We start from the raw sequence: 12,714 nt of genomic DNA on the forward strand, positions 1-12,714 counted from the left end.
TCCATGAAATAGAAATCACAGAGCAATATCCATATGTAGCCAAGAGAATAGAAAAGACAGAAGACCACAAAGCAGTGGTGGCAGTATCTTTGCTTACAGTCAATTTTCTTTATTCAGGGAAACAAAGCTCCTGGACTCCTTCAAAATCCTTGCTCCTTTCTTTGAACCAAGGAAGAAAGGCTATTATATAGCTCAGTGCAGTGAAATAAGACCTAGGACTTTGTTGCTATAATGCTCTTCTGCATGCATTCCTATGTGTGAAATCACATTTAAACAAGGGATCAGAAGGGAACAAGAAAAAATAATTTTCTCACAGTAGAAAACTTCCTTAGAACAATTCATGTCAGTGATATATGAAGGTTACTGAACATATGGAAAGGAAGATGTTTTCATTATGAGAAGCAACCAATAAGCAGCTCTGTTTCTTAACTGTACCCTAGCATTTCCCTAGAGATGTTGGGGTACACCCAACAAAAGTCAGTTTGTACAGAGTCCCTTCTTCAAAGTCCAAGTCTGTGGCTGCCTTACCTGAAGTTTCCATGACAAAAGCTCTTCAGGTCACTGAGTACCAGATGTGGTAGCATACCTATAAACCAAACACTTGGGAGGCAAAGGCAGATACACTGTGAGTTCCAGACTAGCTTGGCTACAGGGCAAGATCCTGTCTCTTAAAACTAAGGCCTAGGTATGTAATTAAATAGTAGGGCACTTGTCTAATATTCCTGAAGCTCTAGATGTGATCTAAAGTGGGTGGAGGGGGACAGTCGAGTCCTCCCAGTAAACAAAATGGCAGACCAAGCAAGATGTAGGTATGAACCAGACATTACACAGATGAAAAAGACATAATCACTTAGGACTTCATTTTAATCTACTTGTTAATTAAAGAAACAGATCCATAGGAGATTCTGAAGAATACATATGTCACTAGGAATGGTGAAGTAAATTTGCTACTGAAAATATGCAGAGTTAAAATGTAAAATCTGAAAACATTTCTTTCATAGGGCAGAACTCAACTGCATCTCTAACAGAGACTATTCTGCAGGACTCATTTGCATCACCATCACAGCCCTTCAGAAGTTCCTTCTCTTTACCAAGGTGCAAAACAGCCCAAGCAAAAATCAAAAGAGTAGAACTCCTATAATCACACACTCCCACAGGGCAAGACAGCCTCAGGCACTCTACTGGAAGGACACCCAGTAATCATCTTGCCCATTCTAGTCTTCAAGTATTTTTCTGAGTAACTCCTAACTAAATGAAGTCAGAGACACTGTCCTAAATTTGGTGTCCTACAGTGTACAAAGAACACCAAAAAAACAACAGCCAAAAAGTAGATTAAAATCGGTAAGAAGAACTTAAACACAACCACCACTGACTAAATGCTGAAATGCAATCTTGCTAAAGTTCCCATAGAAATCACAAACACTTTTACATTTAGAAAACCATGAAACTTTTATAATTTGGGGAATTTGAAAGAGGAAGACTTAAAAAATACACACACAAATTATCCACATAAGACTTAGGTAGTAGAAAAGAATCTACAGACCAAACACCCCCCAAGTCCAATCCCGCCCCCCCCCTCAGCTCTCAATAGAGCAGTGTTCTCCTTTCTCCTATGAGAGTGAGAGCAAGTGGCTGACAGACAGAGCCTTGGAACTTCTCCTGGCCTGGGAGAGGACTTCTAAGCTAGCTCTAGGGCATGTTAGTCTAGGGCATGTTTTTGTGCTGAGAACTGGAATCAATTAGCTATATACTGAAATCTAACTGGGGTCCAATGTTGTTTCAAAGGAGGAACAGCGTGAGCAATATCTTCTACTAGCCTCTAATATTAGTAACAATGTGGGCAACCAAATGAGGCAGAAACTGAAGAAAGCAACATGGAGAACTCTACATATTCCAACCACATAAATCACAAATACCTAATATTACACACAAAGATACAGGCCTGCTATGAAGGCAAATGCAGAGCCTGGCATTAGAAGCCAAGGTTATTGTGTGAAAGGAGAGCTCCTCGATATGTGATCCCTCCAGGTCACAGAGTTCACTCCCATCCCCCGCCCTTCCTCAGGCAGAACCACAGGTCTTGACCTTGAGCCATCTGTACAATAACTTAGACTGCAAAAGAAATAATTAGGACTCGGTGTGGGACTAAGAGAGAAAAAAAGAAAGAGCTATTGTAAAATAAAGCTCAAAGAAGGTGCATTTGTGGAAAGGCAGCCGAAAGGAACCTTAGCATCATGTAAGAAAAAGTCCAGAGTACACCAGAATACATACAACAGAAACTGCAATTAACACAGACTGAACTTGCAGAATTCCTGGAAGAGTTGCTGCTTTTACATTCCTTGGACTTACGCAACAGACTACTTTTAACTCTTTTGATTAAAAAAAAAAAATTCTTCTACCAAGGCTACATCCATGAGATAATGAGGAAAGGTAACTGCCATAAAGGTCCCCAAAAGGAGGATGATCTGAGGTATCTATTGCTGGGGAGAAGGGTAGTGTTCTTCGGGTGTAAGAATTCAACAAATCGTTTAAATAGGGATACAGGTGGACCCACTGCAACAATGAGACATACAAGTCGTTATGTCGAAAACGAACTTTATAACTTTGGTGGGGGGGAGGGTGAGGATTGGGTGGGGGAGCAAGGGTAGGATGGGAAGGGGAAACAAAGGAGGAGCCTACAATGCTTGATAAGAAATGTACTCATTATCTTGCCCATGTCATTGTAACCCCTCTGTACACTATTTTCACAAAAAAATAATATTAATAAAAAAAAAGAATTCAACAGAAAACCAGATGTGGAAGGAAAAGGTCAGGAAATGCTGCTCGAAAAAGAAGAGTCCACCTACTTCCTGTCTATTATCTTACAGGAACAGTTCTATGCTTTTATTTGCAAGTTAAAGCTGCACTGTCTTCTTAGTAAGTTTTCATTACTTGATTTACTTCATGAATTAAAGCAACTCAAAGTCTGACGCCCTAGAGCTAGCCCTTGGAACACTCCAAGGCACATTTTTAATAGTAATACTATGCATCTCCAACAAAATTAATCATGCAGAAGAGGTCAAAAAGCAGTATGTAGCCAAGTCAGAAGGTGATATAAATGTCCAGCTGAGTACAGCATGTTCCACAAGTAAAGAATAGTGAATGAAATTAACAGATGAGTGGTCAGGACCACTTAATATGAAAAGACAGAAAATATTCAGAGAAATACAACCCCCTCCCCATTCTGGTTATCTAACCCTCCTTATGGCTTATAGAAATGTAACAGAAGAGGATGGTAGTATAGGCTCTATCTTTTTCTTATGTTGTCAAACAGACAAGCAATCATAAATGCTTATGCACCAGTGCAGAAAGAACACAGACAAAAAGAGAGAGGAACTCAAACACACACACTAGGCCTCCTCATGCACTTACGGAAGAGGAAGCAGAATGGGGGCAGGAAGTAATGTACATTCACAGTGTTGGCTGCCTTGAAGAGTGGAGAGCTCTCTTTCTCTCATTTCAGAACCAGAACTAATTTTTCTGATCTACCAGAACAACAGTTAGCAGCCATGCACCGGCCTCATTTTATTTCCTGTTTTATACTCTGTATCTGCAGGAGATTGTAATTATTACAGAGCAGGCTATAGCAAAAAAACATAATAAACCTAAGATAAAGAACAGCCTTACATGCCACAGATACACAAAGCCCAACCTTTTTCTGTACGGAGACAGCATCAGGGAAAAACAAACCAATGTTCTATATAATGGAAACATGGATGTGTGAAGTGAAGCAGTCACCAGAGTACAGTCCTTCCAGTCAAACCAGATCTAGAACCAAGTCAGTCAAACTCATGGGCAGAATACTATAGAAAGGATAGCAATGGCTGGGATTTGTAAGACCCTAGTTTGCATACCTAGAACAATGAGAAAATGATGAAACTAGCCACTTCTTCAGGACCTAAATTACTGGCCTGGGCATAAATACTTTTCTTAGTAGTTACCCTAAAATTAAGTATGATAGTATCAGAGGACCATGTTGTTCTAAAGTCTTAGACAAAGAAGGCATTCATCCAATTGGTGTATATACAGATATCTTATGTAAGACTCAACCTAATTTCAAACATGATCAGGATTAGTAAACAAAGGCTTGCTTATGGGATCACCTCAGTGGTCAGTGGTGCTCACCTTGTAAGGAATCAGTCAATCTCTCCTATGCCTGCATTACTTATTCCCTACTTTTCCCAGGTAGCCAAGTAGGTTCTTATCATTGCGAGCAAAAATATTCTAATACACCCTGACCCTCATGCTGAAATAAGTTTGTAAATACAGGAGAAGCAAAGAAGAATGAGTGCAGACTGAACTCCTAAAGACAGAGGCAGTTAACACAAGGACAGAAGTGCAGGTTCATTCTTTGTCTCACCATCACGATATAACTTCCTTCATACTGCATGTTTTTTAGTGTGTTTAGGAGACAAAGTATGTACTTATATATGTCCTCTTTTTCCCCACGTATAGGCATGGAGTGGGAAGGAGGGTGGAGTGAGGTACTGTGTTCATAGTAAATTCATTTTGGCAGCAAAGTGCATACACTGTCATCTCAACAGAAACTTCCATTTATCATGACCTGCAGCTAAGAGGGGGGGACAACCTGGGGCAGTGGGGGAGCACAGCTAGAGATTTAAAAGAGATTAAGAAAGTTTTATGAAGCCATTATATAAGTGTATACTACATTGCCATCATTCCTGGTGTTTATTCTCCATCAGGCTATATGCTGTTTGCCTATATGACCCTGCATGCCTACCTGTCCCTCAGACAGCAAAATTGCCAGCATGCTCCAGGGAGCGGGAAAGCCATACATCTCACTTAAACAGCACAAGGGCACCCAATATACACTCATACTTAACACTGTGATGGAGAGACGGGAAGGTGAAAAGGGGGAAAAAAGACAAACCTACTCTATTACAGAGGGCACAAAAAAATTGCAATCTTAGCTGAATAATTTGTGATTCAGGCAGACAAGGTCATACCTGACATCTATTTAAATTGAATAGCTTTTTCACTTCCAGTCTTCTACTTGCCCAAGCTTTCCTCTCTTATTTATGTGGTAACTGAGCAAAATTTAACTGGCATTTATTTTTAAATAACTTAAGAGCAAACCAATTCTCTAATAACCAGATAGAAGAGATTAAAAATAGGTATGATATTGAGCCACAGTGTAAGGGAGAGCTGGTGAGGTAGGAAGAATAATAATGGCAAAATGAAGACAAGTTCACAAGATCCATTGCTATCAAACACAAAAACAAAGGGTTAAAAAAGCACAAAGACCAGAAAGGCAGAGGGGGCCTAAGATTCAAAGGCAGCAATAAAGAGCTTGAGGATCCTGAACTCAGAGGTCCTGAGAAGAAATTCAGACAGACCCACCTCTACCTAACATTCTTTTCTAGGTCTTCTCCCCACAGGTACAAAATCAGAGCAAGAACACGAACCTGATGAACCAAAAGATGAAGCCCCAAACTGTTTCCATCTGAAGCACAGGGAAGAGTGATACAGTTTTAATTTATTTTAAATATATCTTTATTATTTTTTTCTTATAAAAATTATTTTCAAGGAGTTGTAGCGAGGAATTTCAACATGTGAGTTTATCAGTACAGTGCCACCTTGATTAATCTTGATGACTCCTCCCCTTCTACCATTCTTCCCCACTCCCTCCCAACCCCCCTCATGCCCTCAAGGCTACCTGCGTCCATTTTCACATAGGAACATTGAAGATCATGAGTACACTGGTCACCCTTCTTCTCTCTATTTGACTGTCCCCCCCCAAATATATTTTTATTTTGAATTGACATACTATCCCAAGGTTTAATTCAGCTCTGAGAAAGTCCAAAAGTGTGGATTCTCTATGCACTTTTTAATGGGGAGATGGTCTTTGAATAAGCCCCCACTGTACTTTGTAAAATACAGACTTGTAACATTTTTTCCCTGAAGCTAAGCAGCCCCCAATTGTCTTATGACTGCTCTAATATCTCTAGCAAAAGAACAATGTTAAAGAAAATACTGTCGAGAACATCATAGTATGTACCTATAGAAATTAGTAATATATGTATAAGAATAACTCAGCAGGGTAAGCCAGAGAGAAAATGGGCCAGACAGCATTGCACTGGGCATATCACAGTTGTTAACAATGAGTCTCAGCAGACACTCTATTGTCACCTGTGGCTCAAAGACCATTAGCAATAAGCTTCTAGACTTCTCAGGATTCTAAGCCACAATAAAAGCATATCAATACACCACACCTGCTTAATAGAGACCTTGACTTCTTGACTGAGGAAATCCATTTCATGTGACATAGGTGGTCTTGTTTAATCATCATCAGCACTAACTGGATATAGAGAAAGAAAAGCTCACCAGATCCTATTGCCTGAGATAAACAGAGTATCAAGATACCAGAGCAAAGAGGAACGGCCAGACACATTTGCAGTAACAGAGCACCAGGAACTACAAAGAGTCGGCCAAGCCTGGTAACACAACATTAATGAGAAGCCATTACCCTCTAATTCATCACTGCTCTAGGTCAGGCTAAGCTCTAGCAGCATTTGTCTATACTAGCATTTTCTTCTCCATGGCCAAGGCAAATACCCTGTTTGTACAGGCAAAGATTTCCTAGCCCCTTTTCCTTTAGCTCTCCAGATGATATTGCCCTCTATGCCCAGGCACAATCTGATCTTCTTCTTCATCACAGGTAGTAATGGGAAATGAAAGGATGGACATCATAGGTATATTCCCCAGCCACCAGACTGAAATCAATACTGGTACTTGTTCACTGTTCTTTTAGTGGGGTCATGATTATATTCTTAGTGCAGTTCCTAGCATGTAGTAGGCACTCACTAAATGCTGAAGACTATATCCACTCAACCAGCAGAGACCTATTCATCCAAAACAGATCTTCAATGTGGAAGGATAAGGTTTATTGCAGAATGTTCATTTGGGTGCTTAGAAGCATTTATGTCAATAATGCTTTGTTATAATCAATTTCTATTATCTCAAAAGATATTCATACATTTCTTCATTCTCTCCTTTTTGCAAGCAACCAGAGTCATTAGGAAATCACAATTAATTCTTAGACTTATTCTAAAACCTACAGTTGATCTTTACCATGAAGACAATCCATTCATGGTGAGAATTAAACAGGGATTTTTAAAGAGCTAATTTTATTTCTATACAACTGGGAAGGAGTCTCTTCTAAAGTTCATAGTATAGAAAAAAACATAAGAGACAATTCATTCTAGTATTTTGTAAAACATGGGTTTGTAACAAGAATTTAAAACATCTTTGCATAATATGAAAGAGAATCCCCATGGATGCCTAAGAAGATACTCTGGAAAAATTCAAATTCAGGGCCTGAAGAACAGCAAGCTACAGAAAACACAGAGGCTGAGGTCTTTTGTGAGTATTCACACATGCTCCGGGAGCCTCTGAGCCCCACTGCTGGATTTAGGGACAGTACTTACCCCAGAGATGTCTGCAACACGGTGGATGGGCACTTCCTTCTTGCTGTGCAATCCCTTCCCATTCTTAATAGCTCTGTAAAGGAAGAAGAGAAAACTCAATTAAGACAGATAAAATACAAAAACAGAAGAGAGTGGGAAAAGAGGAGCTAAGCAAGGGTTATTAAAATGGTAGATGTCAATGTACAGGTCACAGTGTACACTAGTAAGTAGCTACTCTGTGAGGAGCATTTGCTGGAGAAACAATGTCTGGCTGTTCTCCTGAGCCCAGTTACCAGTACTTGGCTGCCAGTTTCTGTTAACAGTGTGCCTGGTAATCAGAGAGCTCCCTTACTTGTTTCCAAATTAAAGGCATTGTTCTGGGTACAAAAGAAGAATCAGTTGGAAGAGCACACTCCTAAGAAACAGAAGTAATAGTGTTTCTTTCAGCGTTTAATCACATGAAACATTTTAAATGCAAAATATGGAGCTAGTGTTCCAATTCTAATGGAAATAAGTTCCTTCCAGGTAAAAAGATAAGTTGCCCTGAATGAAGCAATATTGTACAAAAAAGTCATTTAACAGTTGGAAAAAAAATTAGTAAATGCCTCATAACTGATATTAAGCCTCATTCCCAATCAGTTTCAGGTTGTAATAACAGAATTTAGCAGGGGGATTCTGGGCTCTGCCACACATTTGACCACATGTTGGTTTGCTCCAATTTTCTCCCTTTTATCTCCAAATCTTTGAGTAGTAGCTTCAGGGACAGAAGCATAAACCTCACTGTGTATGGTTACTGTGGGGCAAGTGGACTGGGAAATTGCTAGGGACCTACACTATTAGACAAGGCTTTCCTGTGTACTATCTGCAATAAGAGGTAGCCGGTCATCGGCGGCTTACATCTGTAATCCTGGCTCCTCAGGAGGCTATCTGAGGACTGTGATTTGAATCCAGCCCAGGCAGAAAGTTTATGAGATTAATATCTCTAATTAATCACCAAAAAAGCCGAAAGTGGTGCTGTGGCTCAAGTAGTAAAATGCCAGTGTTGTGCAAAAGCAGCCTAGGGACAGCACCCAGGCCCAGAGTTCAAGTCCCAAGACCAGCAAAAAAATTAAAAAATAAAAAAAAAATAAAATAGAAAGGTTTAAGGGTTTCCCACCCTACACACACAAGGAAGTGGCGAGAAAGATGCTAGAGTAAAAGGTCAGTGTGTGGGTCCTTGCTCAACCTAGTGACCACAGTTCTACCTTCTCCTTCACTCAGACCTACAATGAAGGGAATAAAATACAAATACACACACACACCTCAAACTGCTGGGTGTTGTGCAATGCTAACTGACTGGCTATATTTCTGGTGTGCTTGGGCCTCTATCACCCACTGAACCATTGGGCCATTCCAGGAGATCTGAATTCAACTCAACTAATTTGAAAGGCTTTTGGTTCAGAAACAACAGGATTTCTTTACATCTAGTTGCTACTCTACAACATTGGCAAGAACAGAATGAACAAGAACTAAAAATCATATTCTCTCACTCTATTCTGAAAGGTTAACCAAAATTAAGGTATTTCCCAAGTTCCTTGATCCCATTTAGAAAAGCAAACACCCAGTACTGGTGGCTCACCAGCTATAATCCTAGCTACTCAGGATGCCAGGATCCTCAGATCTTGGTTCAAAGCTAGCCCAGGCATTAAAGTAAGTAAGACTTATCTCCAACTAACCAGCAAAAAACCAGAAGCAGAGGGTGGCTTAAGTGGTAAGGTACCAACCTTGAACAGTTAAAGCAAACAAGAGTACAAAGTTTTTAGTTCAAAGCTTTGAGTACTGGCATAAAGAAAAAAGAATGAACAAATGAAAGAAAGAAAGAGAAAGAAAAGAAATAGCAAATAGACTACTTTCCTTCATGAGTACTCTATTACCATTCAGGATCCTGCTGAGGGGCACTGACTAGAGATCATTGTCAAGGTGTATCCCTGGCACATTTTGGCATTTGCAAACTAATAGAACAGAAGCTGAGATGGAAACCAATGGCTAGAAGCCATTCAATAGGCTCTCCTAGTTTTGCTATGGTCAACTGGAAGGAGCAGCCTACAGAAAGCTAGGCAAGCTCAGTCATCCTCTGCCCCTTCCCCTCCAGTGTACTCCACTTCTCCTGTAAGGGGAGGCAGGCTGAGTTTTCTGTAGCTGTAGGTCTGCTGGGGCACCTTATCCTCTTCCAAAAATGAGAAGGAAAATAAATGGGTCTGTCCTCTGAACAGACAAGTTCATGTAAGAGCACTACAGAGCCCGTGGCTGTTCCTGCGATGAAGAGGATCTCATACAGTAGAAGGAAAAGAGCCCAGAGCTTGAGCAGTAAGACAGAAAGGCAAGGCTCTCAAGGCAAAAGCCATGAAGTACTAAACTACATTTCTGCTTTCTTTCTGGTGTCTAAAGTAGCTCCCCACCCCCATGTGGCCACCAGTAGCAGAGATCTTAAGACTAAGACTTATGGCTAAGGCTAACAAAACTAGAAAACATAGGCAATAATATATACATGTGGCAGTAGAATTCTTTAAAGTTAAGTCTTAATATCTTTTTTTCTTTTTTTTTTCTTGTGAAAATACTGTACAGAGGGGTTACAATTACATGGGCAAGATAATGAGTACATTTCTTATCAAGCATTGTAGCCTCCTCCTTTGTTTCCCCTTCCCATCCCATCCTCCCCTCCTGCCCCCCCACCAAGTCCTCCCCACCCCCCCATCTTTTTTTAAAAGCATCTAATTTATGTTCTATCTTATTCCTAAAGAGCATATTATCAGATGCTTACTTGCCTTCAGGCATTAATTTTAGAAATTCTTCAAAGAGTTTTTTTTGCACTTAAGCTATAATTGTTGTTAGATCAATTTCTGACACATTAAAAGGCAACAAGGAAGGTGCACTGTAACAGGAGCATAACCTGAGAGCTGAGGGTGGTGGAACCCCCAGCTCCAGGCAGACTGAGAGGGGAGGACCTCTTGAGCCCAGAAATTCAAACTGACAATGAGCTACGAAGACTCTGTCCCCTTAAAACTGAAACCAAGTAACTTTTCTTGTTTTACTAATTCTTCACAAAAGAGAATAAAAATACCCAGTTCACAGTAGGCAGTTAACTACTGAGTTAAAAAATGGTGCCATCCAAGCTACCAAGTGTGAGGGATCTGTCAACAGTGGTCATTCTTCTTTTGGGTCTCCTTCCCATGCATAGTCACTTTGGTTTTTGTTCTTACATTGCTGCAGAAATGACCCTAAGTAGGCTATGTTCAGCAATAGCTCCCTCTGACTGATAGAAGGTGGATATTAACTGCAGGTACATCTTGAAAAAGAATCTAGGGGAACAACTCTGGGGAAGTGGGGCACATTTGCTGCTCTTTGCAAAGGAGTACAGCAAATTCTTCGTTTATGATATATATCACATCACAAGGAATCACCACCGAGGAATGCTCAGAATACATAAAAGTTCAATACTCTAAAATTACTCAAGTTTACTTCTACCATGTGTACAGTTGGTCTAAGCATCCATAACTTGAAACTGTATAAAGTAGGCTACATTACTGTCATAAAAGTTAGTGTTGTACCCATTAATAGTGTTCCCTAAAATGAAGTCATATTTCATGCTCTGTATGTTGACTACTGTGGATGTTTGATTCATTTTTTCCCATAATGTCAGCCAACTTCCACTAAAGACATGCTGCCTTTCAGTGAATCTAAAATTTTCACTTTATCACTTAAATTAAGCACACTAATGATGCCTTTGGGGCATCATTTGTTTGGGGGAGGCATATTTTCACAAAATTAAGGATAGGGAAACACTCATCAGATCACATAGCCATTTAAACACAAGTGATGATTGCAAAGGACTGAGCTCCTCGGCATCAACTGAGCAGTGTATGCTCACAGAAACTTAAAGTCTTTGTTTCTGAAATTCCTTTTAAATTCTTTATTTTTTGACCATACTTGTTCAAAACTGCATAAAATAACTTTGCAAGTGAGTTGGGGTTAATGCATGCACCTTTATTCTAGGACACAGGGTCTATGACAGGGCTGCTAAAGTACTCTATGGAATGGAGCCATGGAGAGCAAGATGTATGATCTACACATCATGTCTCCAAGGAGCTCTTCCCTGGCACCCTGTATAATCCTGCTTCTCCAGCACAGGCCGAGAGCTCTACCTTTGTGACATGGATAGGTGGAAAAGGGGCATGTCTGCATCCTGTGCCACTGAGTAAACTAAAAATTTCTCATACAACTTCCAATTAAGAACAGATCTATATTCGTTTTCAAGGAATGAAACTCCAAATTCTCAACTTCTATTGTATCACAGCTTTGTCACAAAGGCATATTCGTTTTTAGTCTGGCCCACAGAATAGAAGCAGTGGGGCAGAACACAACCCGCTCCTCTGATGAGCTTTCTTTTTCCAGACACAGCTTTCAAAGATGGCAAGGACTAGCAATACCAGGAATAGACAAACCACCTTTGTCAGGAGAGGAATGAAAACAGCTTTCTATGTTTCCCAGGACCCATAAAAGCAGTGCAGTTTTTACATACTGGGAGATGATCTCCATCCAGATCACTAAATCTTTCTGTAATAGCCAAGTTTGAAATTCGTTCATATTACAGTCACTACCCTCCTGCTAGCAGGTAAGACTCACCATTTTGCAAAGGTAGATGAGCTTAAGATGTTAAGAGCTATAACCTCATTCCTACTGCAGGAGTAGCATCCTGCATTTCTTTCACACCTAACAGCTGACACTGAGTACTCCCCTGGTCCCAAAGGAATTCCAAGAACACCTCTCCAACCTGGATGTCAGTACCATTAGAACCAGCATGCCCTGGACTAATTAATAGCCCAACCATCAGGATATCTTCTTACCAAGTCAGCAATGGCAGAATGCTTTTCTGAACAAAGAGTTTGTAAGTTTGCCAAGAAATTAAAAGGATTTAGAGTGAGAACTTTTTTTTTTTTTTTTTGCTAGTCTGAGGCTTGAACTCAGGGCCTGGGTCATGTCCCTGAGCTTCTTTTTGCTCAAGGCTAGCACTCAACCATTTGAGCCACAGCACCATTCCCAGCTTTTTCTGTTTATGCGGTTCTAAGGAATCAAACCCAGGGCTTCATGCACGCTAAAGAAGCACTCTACCACTAAGCCACATTCCCAGCCCAAGAGCCAATTTTATCACAATCATAAAATGGTTGTCATGTCAGGAATTCTTACCCTGGGGACATTAGTGAGCGTCAGC

General features: G+C 40.3%; 1 protein-coding gene across 1 annotated transcript in view; it reads right to left on the minus strand.

Moving 5' to 3' along the window:
* The window catches only part of Snd1 (staphylococcal nuclease and tudor domain containing 1), a 446,430-nt gene that overhangs the window by 172,919 nt on the left and 260,797 nt on the right, over window positions 1-12,714 (minus strand). Inside the window, exon 14 of the mRNA XM_013020007.1 lies at window positions 7,488-7,560. Within this exon, the coding sequence (XP_012875461.1) occupies window positions 7,488-7,560 (73 nt within the window). The remainder of the gene's footprint in view (window positions 1-7,487; window positions 7,561-12,714) is intronic.

The sequence above is a fragment of the Dipodomys ordii genome, unplaced genomic scaffold, assembly GCF_000151885.1.
Source record: "Dipodomys ordii isolate 6190 unplaced genomic scaffold, Dord_2.0 Scaffold48, whole genome shotgun sequence".
NCBI lineage: Eukaryota > Metazoa > Chordata > Mammalia > Rodentia > Heteromyidae > Dipodomys > Dipodomys ordii.